Source organism: Mytilus galloprovincialis, chromosome 1, assembly GCF_965363235.1.
Source record: "Mytilus galloprovincialis chromosome 1, xbMytGall1.hap1.1, whole genome shotgun sequence".
Lineage (NCBI taxonomy): Eukaryota > Metazoa > Mollusca > Bivalvia > Mytilida > Mytilidae > Mytilus > Mytilus galloprovincialis.
In genome coordinates this window covers 61,151,439-61,179,392 of record NC_134838.1, presented here as the reverse complement: position 1 = coordinate 61,179,392, position 27,954 = coordinate 61,151,439, and the positions used below count along the sequence as shown (strand labels likewise).

Genomic DNA, 27,954 nt, shown 5'->3' with positions numbered 1-27,954 from the left:
TGATTTCGAATCCAAACTACCGCAAATAAATTTAATGTCTTAAGCACGGAAAGTCGTATTATCATGTGAAAATCAATCAAGAGCTGGGATCGGATACTTTTAATTTTATTACATGTTTGTTAAATGTTAATTTGAACCTCTTAATTTAGCAACAATTTTTTTATTTATTAAGAATATATTAAATTAAAAACCAAGCACTATATTTGATAATTAACAAGCAAATATCAAAATCAAAGTTAGTAAGGATGTTGATTCGTCCTTTAGTATTGTTATTAATGAGTAAATATTTTCAGATTCGAGCGTTGTATATTCCAGGCTCAAGTAATGCAGGTGCAGATTCTCTGTCTCGTTTTCGGGTTATCCGTTCCCGTACATTTGGACCGGAAGCATTTATTATACCAGACATTCCTAATATGAACTTTCATATGGTCATTTCGAAACTGGAATAGACTTTCAAATAAACAATTCGGTAGTTGATAGTACAGAAAAGTTTACCCGGGTTTTAAATTTGTTAAACAGTTTCAGGAAAGATTTCGGTCTTGCCAAAGTATGGTTTTCGTCCTTGCTTGACATTGTTGCTCTTACTGCATATATGTTAAATTAGGATTTGATCATTCAACAATACGTACACATCGATCAGGCTTGATCAGGCTTAAGCATTTACAATACGCTAAATGATTATGAAGACTTAACTAAAAATTGATTGTAAGCGATGGTTTTGAGCGTTCAAGGTTGCTTCAGATGGACACTAGGCTGATTTTTTAAGAGAGATATTGCATCGTATTTTGTCAATATTATCAGGTATATGAAGTTCTGCATACAAAGCTAGGCTATTCCAGGCATTTTTTTTCCTTGGCTTGACGTGGTCTTTTTATGCATGGTTGGGGAGTTGACAGTTCAAAATATGAGCAATGCATGTTCTACAAATCATGCTTTAAACAAGAATGATGTCAAAATTTACAAGAAATATGTAGAAATTCATTTGGTATCATCTAAGACCGATCAGTTTGGTAGAGGGTTAACTATACACATTCCTGCGCAATAAGACAAATGTATTTGTCCAGTGGCTTTTATTGCTTTGCTATTTGCCAGATAGACTTGTAGTAGGTGGACCGCTATTTCGTCTTTTGATGGTTAGCTAGTTTGACTAAACACTAATTTTCTGCAATACTCAAAATATTTATAAATGCTTTAGGTATTAAATATTCTCGTTGTTCGTCGAACTCATTCAACATAGGTATGGACCTATAATGGTTTACTTCTATAATTGTGACTTGGATGGAGATTTGTCTCATTGGCAGTCATACCACATCTTTCTATATCTATATACGGAGATAGCTTGTGTCGTTGATGGATTATCCGATAAAAATATTTAGGTCGTTTGAAAGCGGGTGCATATTTGCGTTACATATACGAATTTCCATTTAATTGTTTGTATGTTGCTGATTCTCCTATAAGGGTTTGGATTGTTAGGTCGTCAATTATTAAGAATGTGATTTTAGAAGCAAGACAACGACCGGGAGGAGCTAATTTGGCTTTGAAAAGGTCGGGAGTGAAAATTTGATGGTAGGTTTGTTTTTACCGATGGATTAACTATCTCTAAGGTGAAGAATCGCATTAAAATAATGCGAAGATTTGAAGATCCTCCCAGCTATATTATAGTGCACATTGGGAAATGATATATATAAGATATCAAACTAGGTTACTTTCATCATTAGCTTGTTCAATTTATGTCAAGGTTATATATTGATTTGCCTGATACAACATGATTTGGTCTCAAGTTTTATTGCCAAGACTGCAATGATGGTCTTCAAATAATTGGAATTGTAATGTATGGACAAGTGCAGGCGTCGGTTAAACAGCTCCATTGTTGTCCACATGACAAAGCATGGATGTTACATTCGATATCCTTACATAAAAGCTAAACACGAGTCTCTAGCAGAAGATAGGGTGTATTTAACACAGAGAAGAACATTTTTTTTTCTGAACTTAATACAGGGAGCCCTAGAAACAATAATTTCTAGTAAGACGGGTAGCATTACTTTTCCAGACGACTATTCCATGCTTTGAATTTTTATAGTTGACTCGTTGTCAGTAACAAATGCCTTTATGTGATCAAATAAACGAAACATCGGCGTTATTGGGCTGTTTTATAAATAATACAAATAGTTGCTTGTTAATTTACAATTTATACCATATAATGGCATATATTCATTTATCAGAAAATCATTTTAATCACATTTTACTTGAAATGGCACAGCTATGCGCAGCTCTCCCCAATTTTATTGGCGGTTGACGGTTCTGTGAAAATTTTAACTGTAAGCTAAAATTGTCGCAGCACCACCAATTTGGCAGATTTCGCTGCGCTTAGATAACATATTTGCAGTTTACAGACTTATTGTAATCGTATGATAGCATTAGCTTCTGATTTCCAGGGTTAATAGCTTATCTTGAACGTCCCCTTTTCATATATGGTCTGCCACCTCAAACATATTCGGCGATCATCATATAACATTTTCAAAGACACTGTCACACATATGCATTTTTATCAGTTAATTTTAGTTCATAGATCTACATGTATCACAAATTGCATTTCATATAATATTACATATATCATATCAAATATTTTTTTAAAAGCATCTAAGATAATTTATAACTTTATATAAGCCAATACAATTGATTTTTACACTTGAAAAGCTCCTTGCTGCTAGATAAACATGACATTGAAAAAGAGAAGAAAGAAAAATAATAAGTATGAAAAATAGTATTGAAAATAATAAACTAAAAAACAATACCTACATATTATTAACGAATGATGACAATAGTTACAATACTGATTGTGATAAATTAATGATGACAATTGTGACAAGGCACATAATGCAGAAGACAACCCTGGCAATTATGACACTAGTGTCAATGGGGACAATAACTGACAAGAAAATAAACTGTGTATAATTATTCATCTAATAGATTACAGGTTCATGTCACCACTGTAACTTACAAATAAATCATGTGACTCAAGAATCAATCATTGAGCATTCACACAAATTTAAAATAAATAACATGAATAAGTTGTAAACAGTTAATGTTTGCGAAACGCACATAATTGTTAAAAGTAAGCAAAAAGGTTAAACATGCTACACAGAGGAACAGGCGATCAGTATGATCAGTATGCTGGAGTTTCCTATTGTCAACATATTTGTTAAATTTGGCATTCCATGGGAACAAACTGTGCGACTCTCATTGCCGACCTCTTCTTATTTTCATATGAATCGGATGTTCTTCATATACTTGTTATACACAAGAAAATCAAAGAAGCCAGATCATTTAATTTCACATTCAGATACATGTATATTGATGATGTTCTTTTCATTAACCACCCAAACTTTTCTGATTGGGTTCTTGGTACTGACGCTCTTTATCATCTTAATATTGTGTTGTAGCATACTTTTATTTGTCTTTTTGAATATTACTGTTTAGTTTAATTTTTTTTTATTGATATTCATTTCACGTGGCTCGGTACTTATATATTTCATCATCGTGTTATAGTGCTATGGTAATTTCTTGTTTTCTTGTCTTTCAATTTTCCAGATGTGCTTTTGTTGTTGACTGTTGTACCCCTATTTTGACATATCTGTCTGTTCTGTTCACACAGCGTTGTCAATATAATGGAATCTCATGCGACTGTCATACAAACAAGTGGTATAGCTAGCTTTGCAACCAGTTTAGATCAACCATTTGCAACAATCGTTTGATCTGTTTGAACTTTTGATTTAGTCATTTGATTAGGGACTTTTCGTTTTGAATTTTCCTCGGAGTTCAGTATTTTTGTGATTTTACTTTGTTTATAGAGCAAAATAAGATAAAGTTTCAAAAGAAGAAAAAAAGACCACACAAAATGTATAGAAAATATTTAAATTAGCTTCCAACCCTCCCGAACATCCCCAAATCCAAATGCTGGCAACAATAACAAAAGTGACAATGCTGATAATCCTTGCAACGATGACAAAAGTTACAATGCTGACAAAAAGTGACAATTCTATTTTAGTGATTTTAGTTTGGTATAACTGAGATGTAACCACTATTAGATAAATCCTCTATATGGGTATCAACATGTATCATGTCTCGTACTCGATTGTCAGCACTTTCTTGTTGTAGCTGATTATAAGGGTCTCTTGACGATCGATGAGCGAGATCTGCATATCCTTCATTTACATCTTGCTGAATTCTTTTACTTGTATTGCTTTGCAATTCATCATCTGGATTTATTTCATAATATATCATCTCATGTTCCTCAGTATGGTCAAGTTTATCGCTGTTTCTGATATAAAAAATGCAACAAGAATTAAGAAAATTAATGACAATCAAAAGTATGATAACTGAAAGTGATACACTTTGGTTTATTCATTATTGTAGATAGCATGTTGACCGTTTGATATCCTTTTTTGATATTTCGTGTCGTTGGGTTGCGAAGGTATTGGTGTTTACCCCATCTCATTTTGTATATTAATTAATCCGGTTGACCCAGAAACTATCCTGTTGGATTAACTGTAGATTGTTCTCATTATATTTGCATGCAAGTATTCATTATTTTTTGATAAATTTTCTTTGAATAAAGTGTTTTTGTTTCTAGCAGTTTGCCTAAAATTTGAGAACAAAAATATCATGGTAGAAGTTACATTCTAAATTGATAAAGACAAACATGCACTTTAATGTGCGAATCAATAAAGATACCAATATATTATTGTTCTTCTCAGGTTGCGCATTTTGACAATTCATGTAATGTATACGTGATGTGCATGGCCTAATTTATTAAAACCAAATCATAATTAAAAGATCGTAGAGATGATATTATATTTTTTTTAAAAGTCCGACAGGATTGCAGAACTCTGACCGGAAATAAAGACATGCATGGAAGGGATAAGTTCTTTTGTTTCAAATGATTCCATAATCTTTTGACAACACATTTCTATAAAACAATATCTGTACTGTCATGTCGCATGGCCAAAACCAAAGAACTGACATAATCAAATGAATAATGGATTTTGTTATGCAGGGACGCTGCTTTCGTTATGGCGACTAAGTCTATAACTAGAAAGAACGTATATGTTGTGTAAGGGTTTGAAAAAATGCGTCTAAATTTATACAATGTAGTTGTGAAGCTCAAATACATATCGATCTTTTTCAAACAGTTGAAAAATAACAAGCGAAGATATTCTTTCTTCTACATGTATAAACCTTTATCAATAGTTTAACATATTACACAAGGTATCAATCCTCGTGTGTAATATTGTAATACATGTCTTTTAAAAGAAGTAAAGTGGAAAGATAAAACACTTGAAAGTGTATGAATATAAAGAAATCTGCCGTAAACTTCAATAGCTATGTTCTGAATTCGTTTTGAAAAGTGTCTGCTACAGACTGAAAACACAATACGTTATGCTTACCCTAAGTTTGCTATCTTTTCGACCAAATCTGAAACACGCACACATTAATTGTTTAAAATATATTTGTTTTTCATCTTTGGCTGGTAAATGCATATATATACAATATTAGGTCAATGAAAGAAAAATATTTACTTTTTTGTATGAGGCTGAGAAACTGGAGAAGGGCGAGGTTCTACCGAGCCCTTCTACAGTTTTGCGCCGAGTACAACAAAGTTTACATTTTTATGACATTGACCTAATATTGTTTTTATACTGAAACTTAAACAAATACATTGATAGCTTTTTAAATAGAAACACAATTGTCAAACTTATTTTCATCCCTTAATGAACCCCTGAATGTGGAGAAAGTGTTCCATGATGAAATTGACATTATACAAAATATATCTATGTTACTATATTTAGGAAATAAACACAACTGGTTGCAGTATAACGTAATTAAAGCAGCTTATCCTTATTGATATATACATGTGTATGTGCATTCACCTATACAACTATATTTAAGGTGGTGTTCTTTACTTTCAAATTTAGTTATTGTTTGAAAACGATTGAGTCGGCAATAAGTTTCATGGTTCATCTGAAGGAAGAATTTATCGTTTATGGTTATGTGTGTATCGGTAAATGTCTTCAGTTATATTTTTTTAGTTCTCTTCAATGAATTCTTACATCAATACTTAAAAAAACTGAATATTATAAATCATGTGTTACTTAAATACGCAAATAAAATTTAATGATCGAGCAGAAGAGAAAACATTGAGTTGACAGGAATTATGACAAAACAGGATTATTTTTTATTCTATCAATACGGACAGACACATCACTTCAACACATGACACAAACACATTTTTAAATTTACTGGTATCTTAATTATCTTATGTCCCCTATATACAATGTCTTTGCTATACTAAAACTGCATACACCTAATCTGGCTTTAGTTGATTAGATTTAGACTGTCGTTTCATAAATATTAATGTTGCTTTAGAATATTTAAATCAAAACATTTGCTCAAAATTTGCATGAGATTATTTTACTTGTAAGAAATCAACAGTGCTGTTGAAATGAAAATAGCAAGATAGAGTTGTGAACACATTATTCATTTGTTCAATTTGCTTTAATTAAAGGCAGCAAACAAATTGGCATTTACACATTCATGGGCAGCAAACGTACATTTCTTGGTTTTGTAAGTTTGCCTTTCTTACCTTTGCTCATTTCCATTTTGCATTTTGTAACAGCTCTTCTCTTATACCTTCTAAAAATAAGTATTGCAAAAATGCCTATAATAACACATGCTACCAATCCAGTAGTTAGTCCAATAATTAGAGAAAAGTTATTGTAATATTCTGTATACTGTAAGTCACCGATGTACGCCATGATCTTCATAACTTCTACCTAATAGATGTAATTTAAACATGTTAAAAGTAAGCATTCATATAAGTTGTATTTGAAATTCTTGGTATCTAGATAGTAGTATTACATATTAGGTTCGTGGTAAAGGTAATCAAAGTTTAAAATTAGATCACATTATTAAAATAGTCATAGTTTGGAATTACTTTGAATCAAAAGACAAAAAAATCTTATTAATGTAGAAAACATATTGAATTTTTGGACGTCGGAAAATTTGCCTTTTTGTTAAAGCATTTTGAGTCAACTTTGCTGCATGAAATGTTTATATTGTTTTGGCTGTTATGCAACACTGACATTTCGAATAACTAGAACTGTATCCCATTTTTCAGTTTGTTAAGCCTCTGAGTAAATAAATATGAATTACCACTAGTACCCTACGGAAAATGAAAAATAGCGCTATTTGTCCGTCAATAATGGACATCACAAAGATTCCCGTAGGCTTTGACGTCATAATGAAAAATATCTGAAGCCACAATGGAAAAGTGATTGATGTATAACGACAATAGCTCAAAGAGGGACGAAAGATACCAAAGGGACAGTCAAACTCATAAATCTAAAACAAACTGACAACGCCATGGCTAAAAATGAAAAAGACAAACAGAAAAACAATAGTACACATGACACAACATAGAAAACTAAAGAATAAACAACACGAACCCCACCAAAAACTAGGGGTGATCTCAGGTGCTCCGGAAGGGTAAGCAGATCCTGCTCCACATGTGGCACCCGTCGTGTTGCTTATGCGATTACAAATCCGGTAAATAGTCTAATTCGGTAGGTCACATTCATGAAAGGGAAGGGGATTGTAGTTACGACGTAAGGAACATATCCGATATCATTTGTGAAACGGTTATTCCATAACGGTCAACCAACTCGTGATGGCGTCCGTAAAATTTACGAAGGGATGATTTCAACTTCACCATTTGGAACTCTTGGTTTAATAGCTTCCTTGTGAGCAGCAACCCTCTATCAAGAAAATCATGATAGGAAATGCAAGCACGGGAATATCGTATTAATTGGCTCAAGCTGCGCAGATTTCCAAATAGCGATAAGATGCATTTGTCTTGAGAGAAATATGTCTTTTTATATTCAGTTTGATTGTTCATAGAGGTTTGAGATGCGTTAAACAATATCTGCAAAATATTTTTCTCACATACATATGTTAACGTAGGATAAATTACAACTAGTCTGTTCACTGCTTCTTATAAATAAGCTTTATCATTTTGCACCAAAAATATCCTTATATGTAGCTCATTGACCATCTGCGTGTTTCCCTTGTACACACTACCTTCTTTAATGGCATTTTGTCAATTACCTACAAAGTTTAGCAATTTTGGCAGGTTTATTCTCTATCTTAATATTTTTACTAGTGGTAGTTCATGGCGTCTTTACCTTTTGGATGTTTCAAACTAGAAATTTAAATTTTACGTTTACTTATTGAATGAAAGGGGAAAATGAACATCTACTATTATTTTGTATATAATAACATTTTTTTACACTATTATAACCATATAACTTGTGGGAGGGGGAATGAAAATTGTACTTACAGTAACACCAACCGTGTTTTCATCTGTGTTATAAGTCCGAGGTACTGATTTAGGTGGTAAACATGCGATAAATGTCATGGCAATATTAGTTATGATACATTTTCCATCTAGCCCAATATGTACCCTGTAGTCTTCACGCCGTGCTACAGTCAAAATATGTTGACCCTAGAAAAACAAAAAAATAAAGACTGATAGTATTGACGTTTTTAAATAAATCTTGATGATAAAACACTAGTAAAGATGAGTTTACGGCAGGACATTGTCATCAATTACTAAAGTGCTAGTCACATACATTTTATAACATTCAAATAAGGAGAACAAAAGTTTGAATTCAAAGAATGACGAAAGATACTAGACGAACAGTCAAATTCATCAATTGAAAATAAACTGACAACGCCATGGCTAAAAGACAATAACAATCAAAACCAAGGAGTAAACAAAGACTCACAAAACCAAAGGACATTTACATCAACAGTTATAAATAGGAAACAACACGAACTCCACTGAAAACCGGGGGTAAAATCAGGTGCTCCTGAAGGGTAAGCATTTCCTGCACCGTATACGGCAGCTGTCGTGTTATTTCTTTGTTCAATTTCGGTAATGATGGAAGGTAATTATGACTGAGGAAGAATATCAGATATGATTTCTGACACACTTTTGTCATAATGGTCAATCAGCTCATGATGGCGACCGTAAAATTTCTCGAGTGATGACCTTAATTTGATTGATTCATAGCCCTGTCTTAGCAACTTTTGAGAAAGCAGTATTCCTCGTTCAACAAAATCCACAAACTTTGAGCTAGCGATAGAGTAACGTATTAATTGAGACACATTTACTCCATATGCTGGTGCCGTTGTTGTGATGTTGCTACACAGAAATGGAAAGTTGACTATAGGAAAATTAAAATCATCGCGGTTGTCATAAATGTTGGTATTCAACCTACCATTAGTAGTCGTTTCGAGAAAAAGGTCTAAATATGAAGCAAATTTATCTGTGTCTGTAGTATCTTTAATTTCAAGTTCACTTGGATATATTAAATGTAATTGATCACTGAATCTATTATAAGTAAGAGACTGTACATCATCAATATACCGAAAGGTGAAATAAAAGGCTAGGCTAATTTCTTTTCTCCTTTCTGTACAAGTAGCCCTTAGATAAATTCTGCTTCATAGGAAAGCAAAAACAAATCTGCAAGTAGAGGAGCGCAATTGGTATTCATTGGGATTCCAAAAGTCTGTTGGAAGACCAAACCTCCAAATGCAACAAATATGTTGTCAATTAAAAAGTCCAGCATGGCAGTGATATCCTCTTCCTTTACTCTGTATGATTTTTCACAAAGTAAGCTAAATTCAGGCCCAAAACTAAATATTTAAAACGTCTAGTGCCCTTTTTGTTAAAGAAATATAAACTGACGAGTTCTTTTCGTCGAGCTTTAAGTTTAGTATGTGGAATAGCGGTATAAAGAGTTGAAAAATCAAAGGTTTTAAAATTAAAAAAAAAAAAAACAGATATATAATAGTACACAAGAAACAACATAGAAAACTAAAGACTGCGCAAGACGAACCCATCCATAAACAGGGGGGGGGGGGTGATCTCAGGTGCTCTGGAATGGAAAGCAGATCCTGCTTCACATGTGGCACCTATCGTGTTGCTCATGTTATTACAAACCCGGTAAATAGTCTAATTTGGTAGGTCACATATAAAAAGATGAGGGCGATTGTAGTTGGTATCTCTGAAACGGTTATTCCATAACGGTCAACCAATTCGATGAGATAGATGCGTTTAACATAGTCACCAATTTTTTAGTTATTTAGTGCGAGAACATCATCTATATAGCGGAAAGTAAAGTTAAAGGATATTGCTAACTTCTAATTTGTCATCCTAAGAAATTCCTTTGTGAAGTCAGCCAAATTATTTGTAGTATTGTTACCAAAGTATTTTTCATTTATTCAATAAAAGGAAATATACGCAATGTATGTCAAACTCAGCCACCTTGAAGCTATATCGAAATCTGGGTGAAAGTTTTTTTTCTTTCTGTAAACGATTGTAACATACTATACTTTGTTTTTTGTTGTTTGTTTTTGTGAAAAAAATCATGTTATTTTGATATTGTTCCGAATTTCTTATTTGCCATTATACACCTTCAATCGGTCCATTTAATTGGCCTCCCAAGCTTTTCCTTATAAAAAGTGTGTGTGACGGAGGTGTTTCCTGAAACATTTGTACTATTAAATGCTATCCCAATATCATCTTTATTTGAAAAAAGTGTTTGAATTTTTCAAATTTAAAAATCCTGAAAGGACATTATATGTGTATGCATAAATTTTTAAAAATACACAATTTACTTACTTTGATTTGGATAGTCGACTCCTTATCATACTCAAGTACAGTTTTAAAGTGTTCAAATGTAGGATCTTCCACATATTCTATAGTGATATGGAATATAGCGCCATCAAAATGAACAAACAGTGTTTGGTTATAAGACTCATTCTGTTTTCTTGACGGTATTTCACAAACAGCGTAAGTATCTGTTTTTATATAGCAAATCTCACCCTAAAATAATTTATTTAAAAAAGGTTAGATACTACAAACACCAAAAAGATAACATGAGGTACATGTTTGGAGAGTTAATGGGTTTAAAATTCGATATAAACCGGTATCATTCACGGTATATTATCCTCTAAGCCAGAGGTGCCATTCAATATTAAATGTTTCTTCAGTGAAACATTTTAATATCAATCAAAATTGTTGAAGAATTGAAACGTATGCATTGAAACTTTCGGCGTGTCCTTAAATTATATCATAACGGGTGTTCGCATTATTAAGATTTTGTTCAAAGGGATTTATCATACACGATGACTCTAGAAAATTTTGCATGTGACTGGTGCATGCAAACATGCAAATAGAAGTTGCTTACTTTATGTTAATTTATGATTCCAAATTAAAGATTATCGAGTGCGAAAACGTTTACACAAATGCTCGATGTATCAATTTGATAAGCCTTATATCTAGAGTGTTCCTGATGAGGGTAAATCAAAAAAGCGTTTCGGACGCATGTAATTTAAAACGCAATGTTTTCATTTTTTTGTGACATTTTCTCGATATACAATCTACATTAAATACTTTTAATGATTTGTAATTTGTTTCAAAGAAACTAAACTTCAAACTCCTCAAGCAAAAACAAATAGTATGCAATTCGTGTAAACTGTATCATTGTCATTTTGCTTAGTTTCACTAGTTACCCATTCTAACATCTGATTCAGGCATCTTTTTAACATATTGTGACTGTGCGTTTTGTTGTGTGTTTTCGTAATTCCTCATCGTCAGTCATTCACCTCATAAGATAAACAAACCTGACAATAGACTTATTCACCAGGGATACTTATTCACGAAGTATATAGTTATGATACTGTTGTCAAGTCATTACAGATTTTTTTAACTAATATTTATTCGCACATATGGTCTTTGCAGCGGTATTAAACACAATGAAACCAGTTGTTGGCATCATACCGGATGTATTTTTCTCGTATTTGTTATCATGGCATTATACTTAACCCCTAACTGGAGGCATTACGGTTGATTGTTATAGGATGAAGACATAATTTTTCAATTAGTATAATTGAAGTCTGGAGTCGGCATTCCACCAACCGTAATCCTCTATTTCGGCGTAACGTTTTGTTCTTAACCGGTCCTCATATTGAATTTTAGATGTCAGTCAATATATGACTGAATTAATTATCAGTTGTATTCTTTATCTAAAGTTCGAATATTGTTAACGCACTTCGATCTATTTAGTGCTGCATTATCATCTAAATAGCGAACATGTGAGTTGCAGCATCAATACATATAAAGCATAAATGTGTAACAGAATAACGTTTACTTTCTTACTTACAGGCTTAGAACACGTTACTAATCATGAAAACCCGTAACGCTAATGTGCTATTGAATAGTTTGGTATCTATATTGCCATTCTTTTTTCAAATAATCTTAAAGGGATTGGAAATATAGATTATATTTATATTCCTTTCAATTGTTTTAATTTTATAGAGTCGAAATAGCCCTTTCATCAATTTGTCATGTGTTATAAGCTTGATCCTCAAATTATACACGTAATATTATGATTATCTCAGTGATGATCGTATCTGTACTTACCATTCCTCTAACAGTTACATTTCCTACAATTCCGAACCCTTCCCCAAGAATGGAAAATGGGCCTCCACTAAAGAAAAAAAAGCATGAAATTATTCTTCTTAAAGGACGCATTTATACAAGTTATATGATTATAATGTTTTTCAACAAATTATCTTAGCAGTTGGTGCTGCCAGACAATGGGCTTATCTTCTAAAAAGCATATACATGCTACCAGAAAGTGTTAAAACATTATTCAATATAATAATAGATTACTTTCATTAAAATCCAAAATCAGTGTAGACACGGACATACAAGTAGCTAAATAATTAGTATATAGAAACACCGTAAGATTGTGCAAAGGACATCAGTGTCCAAAAAGGAAAACTAACATTAGAGAACGAGAAATCGTTCTTTTCTTTAAATAAAGTCACCTGTTTAAAACAGAATTTTTTTAATCTGACTTTTGTTTTGCTCAGTCTTTATTTTTCTCTGTTGTGTATTATTAATCGTTGTTGGTCATTTGGTCATTTGGTCTTTTTCTTTATATGGCGTTAACAGTTTATATTCGACTTATGCGTTTACATGTCCCGTTCGTTTACTTAGCCTCTTTTTAATTGATGTAAGGTTGTTCACCCATTTATTTGTATTGTAGTCCTGTCATGTAATGTTGTCATTTTAATGTTGTATTCAACATTGCCGTAAAAGAGGGATGGTTGACATGCCACAAAACCAGGTTCAACCCACAATTGTTTTTTTCTAAAAAAACGTCCTGTACCAAGTCAGGAAAATGGCTATTGTTATATTATAGTTCGTTTGTGTGTGTGTTACATTTTCATGTTGTGATTCTGTTGTGTCGTAGTTCTCCTCTTATATTTGATGTGTTTCCCTCAGTTTTAATTTGTAACCCGGATTTTTTTTCTTTTTTTTCTCAATCGATTTATGAATTTCGAACAGCGATATACTACGGTTTTCCTTTTATTTCTAGTTGATTTATTGAAGGTATATTTCGATATGATGATAATTCTGATTATTTATCTAAAATTAGCAAATAACGGTAAGTACAGTTGAATTTGTCAATATGCATTAAAACGAGTCTTTACTAAGTTTGAATAGAGACTGCGAATCTTAACAATACAAGAGCAAGTAAGCTTTTGAAGGTGCATAATTGATACCCATAAAAACACCCACATTTTTTTAATAATTGAATCTTTTTCTAGCTGATTATTTTGCCATTGATAGTACTGTCAAAATGGAAAACAACTTATCATTAATGTTTCTAACATTCTATAATAGTTTGTCACATAATAGGAAAAATTCCAAATGGTGAAATATAAGTACAGTTAATCCTAGAAGGAAATGCATGACTTATTGCATATTTTAATTTGTTTATCATGTGTACTCTAAAGGTTCTCACTATTAATCAATAATAATAGATGAAATATTCAAGTTATAAAAAAAAATGTAAACATAAGTAATTTAACTGACGATCTCTGGAATTCAACCTATTTGAAGATATAAATATGTTGCTCTTTTTTTCGATGAAGTTTCTATCTGTCCATTGTAGTTTTGATATGATATGAGTATGGATATAAAACTTATAAAAAACAAATTGTTACAGAGTTAGAACACCTTTTGATTTTGACCATCAATGTTCTTTGAAGATCTTGTCCCATTTTTAATTTTCCAATGTAAGTTTCTAGGTATCTATAATACATGTAATACTTTTCCAGATAATAAGCAATCATGCAAGCAAGGGTATCATTTTTCATTAAGGGCATTAAATTCTACAAGACGTGGATTGATAATTTCGAGGGAAATTGTCAAATGGTTGATCTAAGTTGTCTAAACAATTTCGCTGTTTTCCGTTTTTGTCATGATATCGTTAATTTTTTCTCGACTTATGATTGTTATTGTCTCTTCTGTCTTTTATTATTGTGTCAATTAAAACACAAATTCAAAACGAAATTGTTTCAATTTATTATTAATCACTAATCACTACTTGAATATCTCACTACATTTTGATTATCTATAAGTTTTTATACCTCTGTAAGGTTTTCTGGGATTCATTAGAAACATCGAACTTTGGATCTGGTAAATATAGAAACATGTCGGTATGTGTGATAACCGTCAAGTCGTCAATCACCATGTGTAGCAGCGTTATATTTCTAGGTTTCCCCGACTTTCCAGTTTTAAAACTAATGAACGCTGAATTGAAGGTATTTTGATATGCACTGCAATAAACATGCAAAATTATATATAAATTTATATAGCATATAACAAGATAAAGATAATGATGATGATTGTTATTAAACATTCAATATTTGCTGGACAAACATCACTGACAATGAATATTTTTTTGACATATACGAACGTGTAAGTTCATTTACAAATTCGAGACTAATGTGATAAATTGAGATAATAAACATTTTACATCTAATCCTGTATATACTCTGTGTGCAGACATGACTAGTATAAAGTACACAGAGGCAAATACATACAATGAGACTGGTTGTGTAGTTTAGTTTAGTTTAAATATATTTATTTATAGTTGATTGGGAGACCAGGTATTGTAACTTATATAAATCCCTGTCAACTTTGTGGTTGCGATTTCTGCCTTGAAGTGGCATTATCTCGCTCTTTTCCGAAATCTACAATGGTGTCTTTTACGTGCAAGACATATTGCTCTCTTTTATCACGGTTCAGCCATTTATCCCCTTCAGACGGACTACCGTCGTTTATCAGGACAATACTCACAGATGGTGTCGAGAGAGACAAATTTTCTCCCAGGAACCAGGAACCTTTGTGCTAGTTGTCAGATGCGCTCACCACTACATCATAACTAGTATTGTATGCGAAGAATCTGAGTAACCCTTTTTGTAAAGAAACATTGCATCGTTCAGTTTGGGAAAATAATTTTAAAATCCAAGATTGTATGTGTCAATTTACATGTCCATGTAAATGTATATAACTGTCACGGTTTTCTTTTAATAATTGTATCCTGAATGCTCTTTTGAAGTTCACATTTTAGAAATCCATGCTTAAAGTCATATGAAACGAGTGACAGGTGAAAATAATGTTAATCCAATTCTTGAACCAATGCATACAAATATCATAAACTTGGTCTTCTGTGCACGATTTTATAATTTTTTTCGCATAAACTTTGTATATTCGTCAAAAAATATTTCCATCGGTCAGTGTTATTGTGAAAATATGGCAGCTAATAAATGGTCGTGTTTGAAAGCCGAAGTCCAACTATTATGATCGTTTGTAAACAATCAACAAAGACGCATGGATATTCAGGTAAGCACGTGTATAAAAAGGACAATAAGATATAGTTTATTTTGATGACAAAGCGATGTTTACATGTACGTTTGGTTTACCTATCACGGGTTGGTGTGGTTTGTAAGTGATTCTCGGTTTTTTAAGTAAGATTAGACTATTGGTTTTCCTGTTTTAATTGTGTCTTTGATGGGCCCTCTACAGCTTGCTGCTTGGTTTGAATGCCGTACTTTTACATATATTTGTTTTTTATACGTTGTGAATAATGTTGAGATTTGTCTCCTTGGCTCTCATATTACATATTTTTATTTATATTTACTTCATGGTTTATAACATATGTTATTATTATCCATTGTATTTATTAGAAATTATCTTTAACAAATCCAAAATCCAATTAAAAAAAACAATTAACATGAGATGGATTTGGCTTTTCTTTAAAAATCCATGTTTGTTATCAATCTTTATCAGTTTACATAAAATTATACTTCATGTTTAGGATCTCTCAGTAAAAGTCGATCCATGATGTATTAAATAAATAAAGAAGAGTGTTTTTGACGCATATATTTTAATAATTTTTAAGTGTGGCTTTTGATACACTGCTGGTGAACTATTAGTTCTGGAGGGTATCAGCAAGTCAAAAGTGAGTAGTTCATTACTGACTTGAACCGATAATCGTTTTTCCCGTTGATAAAAAAAATATTATTTACTAAGGCGCCAATTACCTTAGGAGAAGATGGTCTGAAATGTATTAGATTATTCATTTTTGGTCATGTTTATTATAAAACTCTTTACGTTTTTAAGCTTTCAAATGTATGGTTATGGCGTTCGTGATGAAGATGAACCCAGAAATGTCTTTTATTGCAATTGATTGGTTGATGAGGGATTTTATTTGCTGCAATTTGTTTAGTGATTCATTCTGTTATCCATTAGTACATACAAACAATTCTAGTAATTAGCAAGGTTTAAAATTGACTTTTTTTACTGAATCATTATCTCACTTTTAAGCTGAATTATTTTCATAATACAGTCATTTCCTGCCTTATAACTGAAATTCATCGATTGGTACTGACTATTAATTCATTGAGAAGCGGTCAAATTCTACTGATCCGCATAGACAAAACTACAAATAAACGTATTTATTGATTGAATAGGCAACACGAAGATGCAATAGTTTTTTTAACAATACCTGCATTCTATGCAAATCTCATTGTCACAAAATGAAATGTTGTATCGATTTTGTCCTTCGAAATTAATATCAACACCTCTTACTGATACAGTTGTGCCACCAGCGATAATTCCTTTTTTTGGTGAGAAGTCTAGGATCATAGGTTTCTGAAATGAAAATAACAACAATTCCAATAACTGTCCTTCTAATATATATCAACTTTAACAATATCAATGATAGTCTAACAATTAAATTCGTAATGCTGGTAGTATCATTTAGTTTTTATATTTCTGTTTTCTTTTTATAATATTAAACTTAATAATAACGTCTAGTAAAATAAAAGAAATACTCGTTTCTAAGATGAATTTATTGCAAATATAGGCAACTAATAAATCGTAACATTGATATTTTACTAATTTTTTTTTTAACTCTTGTCGAAAAACTGTCTGATAGATAAATTAGACCGATGGACAATTAATTAACCATAAACAAATTTGATTAATGATGGAATAAAACAATAATAAATCTTAGACATGACCAATGTTTCATTGGATAAATTTTACTTTTGGTTTAAAAAGAAAAGAAATAGATACATAATACCGGTACGTCTTTAAGTAAATACCTTAAAACTGAAGTAAGTGACATTTGAATCACTGAAGTTATTTGCATTTACTGACACAAATATCCCCTCGGTCTTGTTGGTATTGCCTTCTCCAATAATGCACGTAAAACTGCGTAAATAGATCAAACAAAAGTGCAAATAAAACTAATTACCTTTTTTTACTAACAGTACGAAGTCCTGATGTGACCAGTAGTTATACACAATATTTTAAGAGGAGTTTATAATTAAGTATTGTGTATTGAACCTATTGTAAACATAGGTTCATATAAATCAGTACCTAAAGTAATTCCTGCAGAATTTGCTTCAAGGACGATGAAGCTATGCATTGTGTGTCTTAAAACTACTCTCTACAGTTTTTGTTTTATGTGTTTGTTTTAGCATTTTGTTAAAGCTTATATGTATGCATAAAAATAAAATTACAAAAATAATGAACTACGAGGAAAATTCTGAACAGGAAGTTCGTAATCAAAGGGCAAAACCGAAAGCTCAAACACACCAAACGAATGGATAACAACAGTCATATTCCTTACGTGGTACAGGCATTTTCTTATGTAGAAAATGAAGGACTAAACCTGGTTTCATAGCTAGCTTAACCTTTCACTTGTATCACAGTCCCATAAAATTCAGTAAGCTAAAGGTATTCGTAAGGAACATTTCCATTATTACTTGATTCCAGGTGTTGCAACTATAACGTTGTGACATCGTACTCCACTGACTTCAACATAGATACTATCGCTAACATTTCCAATGTATTTTCCAGTTATCGTTAACAATGTACCGCCATTCACGGGTCCACTAGATGGATAAACCTAGATTAAAGAGGGAAAAAAAACACGTCAGGAAAGCATAATATATAGCTGTGTAATAAGTGCATTCATAAATCAAATGAAAGGCAATGAATACGTCATCAATAAATTCGAAACTAAATAAAATATTTTGACTTTTGTTAGAAAGCCCTACCTCATAAATCTTTGGACTGCAAACTACGATTGAATGTTCTGGATTGATCACACAATCAGCATCTGAAACATGTTAAACACACATACCAATGAAATTCAAATAATTTGTGCATTATTTTTACATACTTTTAGCATGGTTTAAAAACATGTGAGATTTAGAAACGAAAGTAAAAGAAGGACGAAAGATACCAGAGGGACAGTGAACTCGCAAATCGAAAAATAAACTGACAACGCAATAGCTAAAAATGAAAAGGACGAACTGACAAACAATAGTACACATGACACAACATAGAAAACTAAAGAATAAACAACACGAACCCCACCAAAAACTAGGGGTGATATTCGTTTTGGTGTTTTTACATTATTAACACTAATTAAAACATGCGCAATACATGTTTTGATATTCGCAGCGTATATGTTGTAAGAAATAAACTTTTTTTTCGGTTTTAGTTTACATCGTACTGTAAAATAAAACTATTCAACATGCAATTGGACAAAAACAAGTTTTATAATATTTCTTTCAGAATGAAAATGTTTAGCTTCACAATGGCTCATCTTAATATTATAACAAAACGAAACTGATACTGTAACAGACGGGTTTTCTTTTTAGTGAACCTGTAAGGGTTAATGATGTATGACAAAATGAGAACTGTAAAAAAACAAACTGTTAAGTTTCTACCGTCAGACTCACTGAAACAAAATGAAAACACTTTCAAAATTGCATTCGTCCGAGTCGCTTTCCTGGATTGACTATAATTAGGAAATCAAAGCAATTGAATAGGTATATGATAAAAAAGAGCCTAACAAGAGTCAAATCAATCTTAAGTCAACTTTGCTTGACGGAGTTGAAACCAAAGTTTGCTGTTTTTAATTTGAAATTTAAGAGAGGTTGGTCATAAATTCTGTCAGTACTTAGATACCGAATATTGAGTCGATGATACATTCGGGGACTGGTAGTCAACTAGTAGAGGTATCGACCAAGTGTAGAAAAAAATGAAAACAATACGTTGCATGCGGCTGACGCGCTTTCCTGGATTCATCTTCATCGTGAATGCTCAAGTCGCAAATTTGAAAGCAAATGATGAATAAGAACCGAAACAGTTTAATCAATAAGGCCGTTATTTTTCTCGTTTGAATTGTTTTACATTGTCTTATCGGGGCTTTTGATAGCTGACTATGCGGTATGGGCTTTTCTCGTTGTTGATGGCCGTACGGTGACTTAAGTTGTTAATGTCTGTGTCATTTTGGTCTTTTGTGGATAGTTGTCTCATTGGCAATCATACCACATCTTCTTTTTTATAATAGCTATATGAGCCATGATGCCCTAATAAAAATAACCAAAATCCATCTGAGGTCAACTTTGACTGATTAAACAACCAGAACCTGCTGGAAGGCATCGAAGAGGACAAACACAGAAATCATCAGCAATGGAATATTCGTCATCAGAGAAGAATGAATCTGTCAAACTAATGTCTATTGTTGTTATAACCGATGGGAGGTATTATTCGTTTTTGGAGACACACAAAAAAACACGGCCTATCGAACATTTTGAAACAAACATCTTCTTGGAACATCAGTGTTTGGAGGAGGAATAGATTGTTTGAGATACAACGGATAGGCTGAAATTCATTCAACATATAAACGTTATTAGTAAAATGTGACCGAGTAATGTGAATAAATCTAATATTTGTATAATATCATATTATTATATTAAGATTTTACTTCATTTTTCAAATTGTCAATTTAATGAAGTTAAAGAAATACTTAACCTGCATATATCCATATGATTTCAAAATGTGGAATATTCGATGACAGAGTAACACATAATACAAAAAACAAATGGGCATTTATAATACCTATGTTACAGGTATCTCCAATCCATCCACTTGAGCATCCATATTTGCAGGTCCCAGTTACTAAATCGCACGGTCCCTTACAGTTTACTGGACACATTTTAGTACACAATGGGGAATAGTATGCAGGAGGACAGCCTAAAAAGTAACACATTCAATAAATTTCAATTGCAAAGACGAAATTTTCTGTCATTTTTATAGTTGCAGCTTCATATGAGACTTAAATTTGCTGGAACTCAATGGAAAATATTGTTGAAAAAGGAGAGTTTGATGCTTATTTGACCTTGCAGAGCAGAAAACAACATAAAAAGGGAATTTAAATTTCCAAATGGTCAATGCCCCATTTATCAGCCATCATATTTTATATTGCATATATCATTTTTCATAATTCGAAAAACAAGTAGAAACTGTAAGGACAGTGTTTGGTTTTTATTTTACTTCCAAGATACAAACAAATCAAAGGGACAGTTCTTTTTTTTAAAATAGAAACAGGAGCACTTTTCAAGTGAAAGCTATTTTGATTTATATCTAGACAATTTTTATTTTGAATTAATTATATTACAAAGTACCCTGAGAATCAAGATATGTGTCTTGAGGGAAGCAAATTCTGCTCACCCATCTGGATGACATGTGATCGTCACCTACATGTTACTGTTTTGTAGCGAATTTCATGTTGCACCAATTTCAGCGGTCTATAATGTTTTTAAACTTTTGTTTTACTGATTGTTATTATTAAAACCATTTTTAAAATTATGATGTCTCGGTTTTTCGTCGGTAACTTTTGAGTATTCCTTTTGTTTATTCAGTCTTTTATTTAATTTACTAATCTGTGTCATTCCCTGCTAATGTATGAATCTCTCAAATGTTTATTTGTAATATGATAAAAACTCTCACCAACAATTCCAATCTCACATATTTCAAGTGAAGACTTGTCGTTAATTAGAGGCACATAAATCAAGTATCTAAAATGAGTTGTGACTTTGATTGCAGATGGTATTGACTGATCGCTATATAAAACAGTGCTATGCTCCGATAAGCCACTTGTATTGGATGCGTAAAACGTATGATTTCCTGTGTTTATAGTGTGCACTAAAACGAAAAATAGTAAGTGAACAAATTGACTGAGTATTTAGAGAATCTATGTAGAATAAGTCAGAAGAAACACGAGTTATATATTTTCAACGTTCAAAATTATACTCAAAACTAGAATTCCATTTAGACTTTTTCACTTTTGTGATTCGAGCATCCGTCGGGTAATTTGAATACGAAAAGTGCATCATGTTTACACGAATTGAATCCTGGCATGTGTGATGAGTATATTTATCGACCCTAAGCTTTTTATTTGATGAATGTCTCTAATTTGTTTATGGTAGTTATTTGTATTACCAAGCATTGACCAAATGATGTTTTTTCTACCAAAACAAAATTCTTTCTACCAAAGTAGTTTTGGATCTTTGAAACCGAAATGCGTCTGTATAGAACTTTTCTTACTTAAAAAAAGCTACGTACGAACAGAAAATGAAACATGTATAATATTCCCTTAAAAACACTTAAAGTTTATGTTTAATCTTATCAGTAAACGGTATTTTTTTTCAGATAAAATGTAACTTTTAAGATAACTTGTTGCAAATAAACCATGCATTAATTATCTGAAAATTAAGATAAGTAGTTTAAAATATTCTAACGTCCAATACGTTGGCACTTCTAACCACGATAACACACATGTGTGCGGGAATTCCTCAAGCATGCCTTAAAAATTTAAACTGAGACTTGTAATACGTCTCATGTTGGAACAAATAACATTTTAACAAAGTTCTTGCAAAATTCACAATTATTTGTGTCAATGAGTACGTCAACGGGGATTGTCAATATTTTTGTAGACAAAGAAACTTCACTACTGCATTTTATACTGTGAGGAAAATGTATTAAAAAAGGCTGTGAGATCTAGAAGAACAGATTTTGGTCTCAATCTAGTAAACGCAGTTAACTAGTTTAAATTCAATTGGCAGACAAGTGAGAGACTGTGCTAGGCATAAAACCAGGTTTTACATTTTCTACATAAGTAAATGCTTGTACCAAGCCAGGATTATGAAAGTTGTTTTTCAATTCGTTTGATGCGTTTGAGTTTTTTATTTTGCGATTTGATTAGAGACTTTTTTTTATTGTTTTACTGTTGTCTTACTTGGACAAATCATTGGTGCATTTATGATATACATAAGATGATAACACCAGCAAACGTGTAAAAATCTCATTTCAATTCCATGGGGATGATAAACACAAACGCATCCTCATATACATGCCTGTATACGAAGTATATATCTCACAGTTGATACGATATTACTGGGCTTGTACTTTCCTATAATGGTTTCCCTAATAGACGGCATTTTAGACGGCTACCCAGCAGTCAACACTCGGTGTTGACATGAATATCAATAATGTGTTCATTTTTATAAATTTCCTGTTTACAAAACTTTGAATTTTTCGAAACACTAAGGATTTTCTTTTCCCAGGCATAGATTACCTTAACCGTATTTGGCACAACTTTTTAGAATTTTGGATCGTCAATGCTCTTCAACTTTGTACTTGTTTTGCTTTATAAATATTTTGATATGAGCGTCACTGATGAGTCTTTTGTAGACGAAACGCGAGTCTGGCTTGCTAAACTGTAATCCTGGTACCTTTGATAACTATTTACCATCGGGTCGATGCCACTGCTGGTGGACGTTTCGATCCCGAGGGCATCACCAGCCCAGTAGTCAACACTTCGGTGTTGACATGAATATCAATAATGTGGTCATTTTTATAAATTTCCTGATTCAAAACATTGAATTTTTCGAAACACTAAGGATTGTCTTTTCCCAGGCATAGATTACCTTAGCCGTATTTGGCACAACTTTTTGGAATTTTGGATCCTCAATGCTCTTCAACTTTGTACTTGTTTGACTTTATAAATATTTTGATATGAACGTCACTGATGAGTCTTATGTAGACGAAACGCGCGTTTGACGTGCTAAATTGTAATCCTGGTACCTTTGATAACTATTGCCTAATAATCGGCATTTAAGGAATTTATTTAAGAATTGAATGCTTTTTTTTTTGTAACTTCATTGGGGTGTAAAAGCGTTGACCAAAGTACATTTTGTTTGAAGCGCGAAAGCGCTTCATACTAAAAAGGTGCGCACGTTCAACGCTTTTACAACCCTATGAAGTTTCAAAAAGAAGCATTCGATACTTATAATTACATTTGTTAGCAATGATCATGAAAACACGAATTTTATTATTGTTTTATTTAATTCACCTGTGCACTTAATTGTGGGACCACGTGTTATCATGATTGAAAAGTTTTACAGAGCAATGCAATTGCTTTCGGAATAACACGTGATGTGCAGTTAGCCAATCAGAATAAAGTATCATAATGAAACATACATCTAATGTAATTATTAAAACATAGAGTTCCAAGTGGTGAAGTTAAAATCATCCCTTCGTTTGTTTTACGGAAGCCGTCACATGTTATTCAAAATCCGTTTCACAGAAAATAGCGGATATGTTCTCGTTGTCGTTATAACAATCCAAACACAAAAAGTGCCAAAATTTTGCTTTGGTTCGTGTTGTGCTGTTGTTTTTAGTGGTGTTTTGTGTACTAATATGTGTCTATTGGTGTTTTTTCAGTCATGACGTTATCAGCTTATTTTCGACTTATGAGTTTCAGTGTCCCTGGTATCTTTGGCCTCTCTTATACACCTTTAATTTAGACATAGAATAAATATCTACGAGATTACAACAAACCAACAAATATAAGTTCGTCGACTCGACGGAAATACATTTCATAATGACAGTTATATAGTCGCACAAAACGTTAAAAAATCGGCGTATCTTATATAGCTGTGCATATACAATAGACTACTGTAAGGAATATGAATGTCGAGGAGAGACAGATCGGGTGCACGCCACTTCTAAAGTACGACCTCGACCTCTATTTACAAATCAAATAATTATGGATCTTGCTTTAGATATAGGAAGATGTGGTATGAGTGACAATGAGACAACTCTCCATCAAAATAACAATTTATAAAAGTAAACCATTATAGGTCAATGTACGGCCTTCGACACTGAACAACAAGCTATTAAGGACCCCAAAATTACGAGACGTGTAAAACCATTCAAACGGGAAAAACAACGGTCTAATATATATATTTATACTCATTTGACGAGCTCTGTAATAATTTTTTTTTTTCAATTTTGCTATTTTTGGGGCTTTCAACATTTACGATTAGGAATGAGTTTATTTTTGTTTTGGGGTGGGGGTTCTGAGGGGGAAAGTCAATTTATTTTTGTACTGGTATTGGTGTACCGAAAGTAATATCAGTTTTGCTAAACTCGGTCCTTTCAGTTGCATATATAACAAAAACATTTCGAGTCTACGGAACAAATGACATAAAAAGAAAACTGGGGGTGATTTTGTGATCTGAGAAGGGGTAAGTAGATCCAGCTGTACGTGTAGCACCCGTCCTGTTGATCTTGTAAAAAGAAATTAGGGGACAAGTTTCATTCGGAGAAACAGTTATGAAATAATATATTATATGATGTATAGTTTGTTTTGATATAGTATGTATTGACATTTTCATATTGGCCCTGTAACGTGCTCGAGATATTAATGATGACACAGGATGGTTGTAATTGCCGCAGGGAAACGCTGAGGGCCATCACAACTGTCCTAGGCCATTATTAATATCAAGGACATGTTACAGGGCTAATATGAAAATTTTATATAGTGATACTTTTATTAACCAACTTTATTCAAGAACAGTTTTCAAGTCTCGGTTTCAAATATTGCTAACCACAAATCTATAATAGGGTCAATACAGAAACAGTCATTTTTCATAACACTTTCATTAAATGGTTTTAATTCTTCGATTAAGCTAAGTTAGAGTGAGAATTTTACCATGAAGAAGATACAGGAATTCATAGCTGAACTTGTATTTTTCGCATTAACAATGCATATTTGGTCAACATCGTCAGATGTAGTTTCTGATTTCTCATCTATGTGCTTCATATTATGCTATTACAATTCATTTTATCAAGCAAATATAAAGTAACTGGGAAGAATGAATAAAACAGTTGAACTATTCTTACTCTTTTGTATCCTGCGTTCTAATTCTTGATCAACGAAAATGAAACAGTGATACTAATCGAAAGTCGAACTCGAAAAGGCTGTGATATATTTCCGTTTCAAGACGTCAGAAAACACAGAACATCATTTAAAGTTTCATGACATTACTAATAGTAATTTAAACAAAAACGAACAAAATCGTCACTTATTTCTAGAAATAAACGACATTTTGAATTAATCAATGTTCTGTTTCATCTGTTCGTTATGTATGGCTTTGATTTCGTAATGCATGATAGTTATCAAAGGTACCAGGCTTCTTATTTGATACGCCATACGCGTGTTTCGTCTACATAAGACTCTTTAGTGACGCTCAGATTAAAATAGTAAGAAAAACAAACAAGTATAACGTTGAAGAGCATTGAGGACCCAATGACTGAGATTTTGTAATGACTGGCTGTAGCAATTCTGCAGTTCATAATGACCTGTTGTCTGTATTTTCCATTTATAAATCATTGGGATTTCTATACATATTGTAGTAAGTTTGTTAATAATGATATATATCAACGAACTCTAAAATAACATACCACGTATTTTAAAGTAAATTTCTGTAACGATACTAATTTCTTTAATGTCAACCTGTACCCATATGTCAGATCCCTGTGTTGTGACACATGATGTCGTATTTCCATCACTGACGAGACTAGTTTGTTTATTAACATTTGAATGTAACAGGATTGAACTGTTAAATGCAATGTTATCTGTAATTAAATTAAAAAGATTCGTCGATTTACTGCAAATTAATTAAACTAATGACATAACTAGTTTGAGGCTTGGATATCTATTGATATGCAAAATATAAAGCTTTAATTAAAACTCACTAGCGTTAAAAGTGGGGTTTAAAAAAATATAGAAACAATATAACGATCATCTAATAAATGAAAAGCACACATAAAACTCAAAAAGATTAAAAACATCGTCTTTCATTAATACTGGTTTCATCCATTACTATTTACATGTAAGCATTTTATACATACACGATTGACTCTAATGCCATTGTACCATAACTAAGCATGTGCACACATTTTATGAATACTTACATTTGTTACAAAAGGGTCCTGTTCGATTTTCTTTACAGCCATCGTAACAAATAGCAGAATCTCTATCGCAATTACGGTTCAAACAGTGTTCATCGCTACATCCTCCCAAAATGCAGGACCCATTTTCAGGAAAGCAATGCTGCTCTATACAACTTTTCGGACAGGTCATTTCGCAGGTATTCCCCCAAAATGTTTTGGGACAACCTTAAAAAAATATTTTGCTCTCTAATGAAAACAGGTAAAAAAAAACAAAAAAACTCCGAGGAAAATTCATAACGTAAAGTCCGTCGTCCAATGTTAATATCAAAAGCTCAAACACATGAATGTTTGATGATTAAAAAAAGATGAAATTTGAATAATGGAAACTTCGGTTTTTGTTATTGTGAATACATTGCCTGACTGTACAATTTTTTTGAAGCACTGTTTTATGTACATATTTTTATGGGTTCACAGTTGATAAGAATTACTGTTTTGTAGAAAAATAATCCAATTCCGATTTGCATAATCAAACTGTCAGGGTATTTCAAAGCTCCACATAGTTAAAGTTCTTTGTAATTTTTTTTCTAAATCTTTCGAATGAGAAAAAAAAAACCAACACATAAGTTTCCAAAACCTTTTATTTGCAGCTGATGTATTTATTGTCCTAATGAATGGTCTGATCCAACACCTTTATCTGTAATAGACTCGAGGATTGACATCGATAAACGGTTTCCATGGTGTCATTTGTTTGTCCTGAACGGCCTTAAATATCCTTGACCGGTACATTCAAAGATATTACCGAAAACACAGTTTATTATGTACACTGATATGCATTTCCTATTTTATGATTTATTCACACATAGTTGTCAACATACTGGACTTGTGTGCGACTGTCATACAAGGAAGAGGTTTAACTAGCTATAAAACCAGATTTAATCCATCATTTACTACAATGGGAATGCCTGTTCCAAATCAGGTACATTACAGTATTTTTTTTAGCTTTTGATTTTGCAATTTGTTTAGGGCATTTGTATATAAAGTTTTCTTTGAGTTCGGTATTTTAGTTATTAGACTTTTTTTGTACATTTTTTTTATATTTGTGAAGTATCGACGGGATGTCGTCAAATTAACATTTGGGTTAGAGTTACATATGGTATAATTCAAAGAAACTAAAACTATAGCGGACAGTTTCCTAATTTAAAGCTATGCCAATTACTGAAATGCAAAGTTTCTATCCGTGATTTGTTTTAAAAACCGAACGTAACAGTATTAAATTGCAACAAAAACCAAAAAATTGAAGTTGAATTCTTACAAGTTTTCAAAGAGAAAATTTGAACCAACAGCCTGTTTTATGTAACAACAAT

General features: G+C 32.3%; 1 protein-coding gene across 1 annotated transcript in view; it reads right to left on the bottom strand.

The window, feature by feature from the left end:
• Positions 1 to 2,645: 2,645 nt before the first annotated feature.
• Positions 2,646 to 27,954, bottom strand: part of LOC143080553 (uncharacterized) — a 29,068-nt gene continuing 3,759 nt past the window's right edge. The window contains exons 4-18 of the mRNA XM_076256446.1: positions 26,612 to 26,815; positions 26,099 to 26,272; positions 21,299 to 21,493; positions 20,408 to 20,542; positions 18,553 to 18,614; positions 18,259 to 18,401; positions 17,593 to 17,701; positions 16,992 to 17,137; positions 14,569 to 14,757; positions 12,548 to 12,614; positions 10,745 to 10,948; positions 8,396 to 8,560; positions 6,644 to 6,833; positions 5,448 to 5,475; positions 2,646 to 4,321 (exon numbers count right to left, since the gene is read on the bottom strand). Of these exons, the coding sequence (XP_076112561.1) occupies positions 4,054 to 4,321; positions 5,448 to 5,475; positions 6,644 to 6,833; positions 8,396 to 8,560; positions 10,745 to 10,948; positions 12,548 to 12,614; positions 14,569 to 14,757; positions 16,992 to 17,137; positions 17,593 to 17,701; positions 18,259 to 18,401; positions 18,553 to 18,614; positions 20,408 to 20,542; positions 21,299 to 21,493; positions 26,099 to 26,272; positions 26,612 to 26,815 (2,279 nt within the window). The 3' untranslated portion in view covers positions 2,646 to 4,053. The remainder of the gene's footprint in view (positions 4,322 to 5,447; positions 5,476 to 6,643; positions 6,834 to 8,395; positions 8,561 to 10,744; positions 10,949 to 12,547; positions 12,615 to 14,568; positions 14,758 to 16,991; positions 17,138 to 17,592; positions 17,702 to 18,258; positions 18,402 to 18,552; positions 18,615 to 20,407; positions 20,543 to 21,298; positions 21,494 to 26,098; positions 26,273 to 26,611; positions 26,816 to 27,954) is intronic.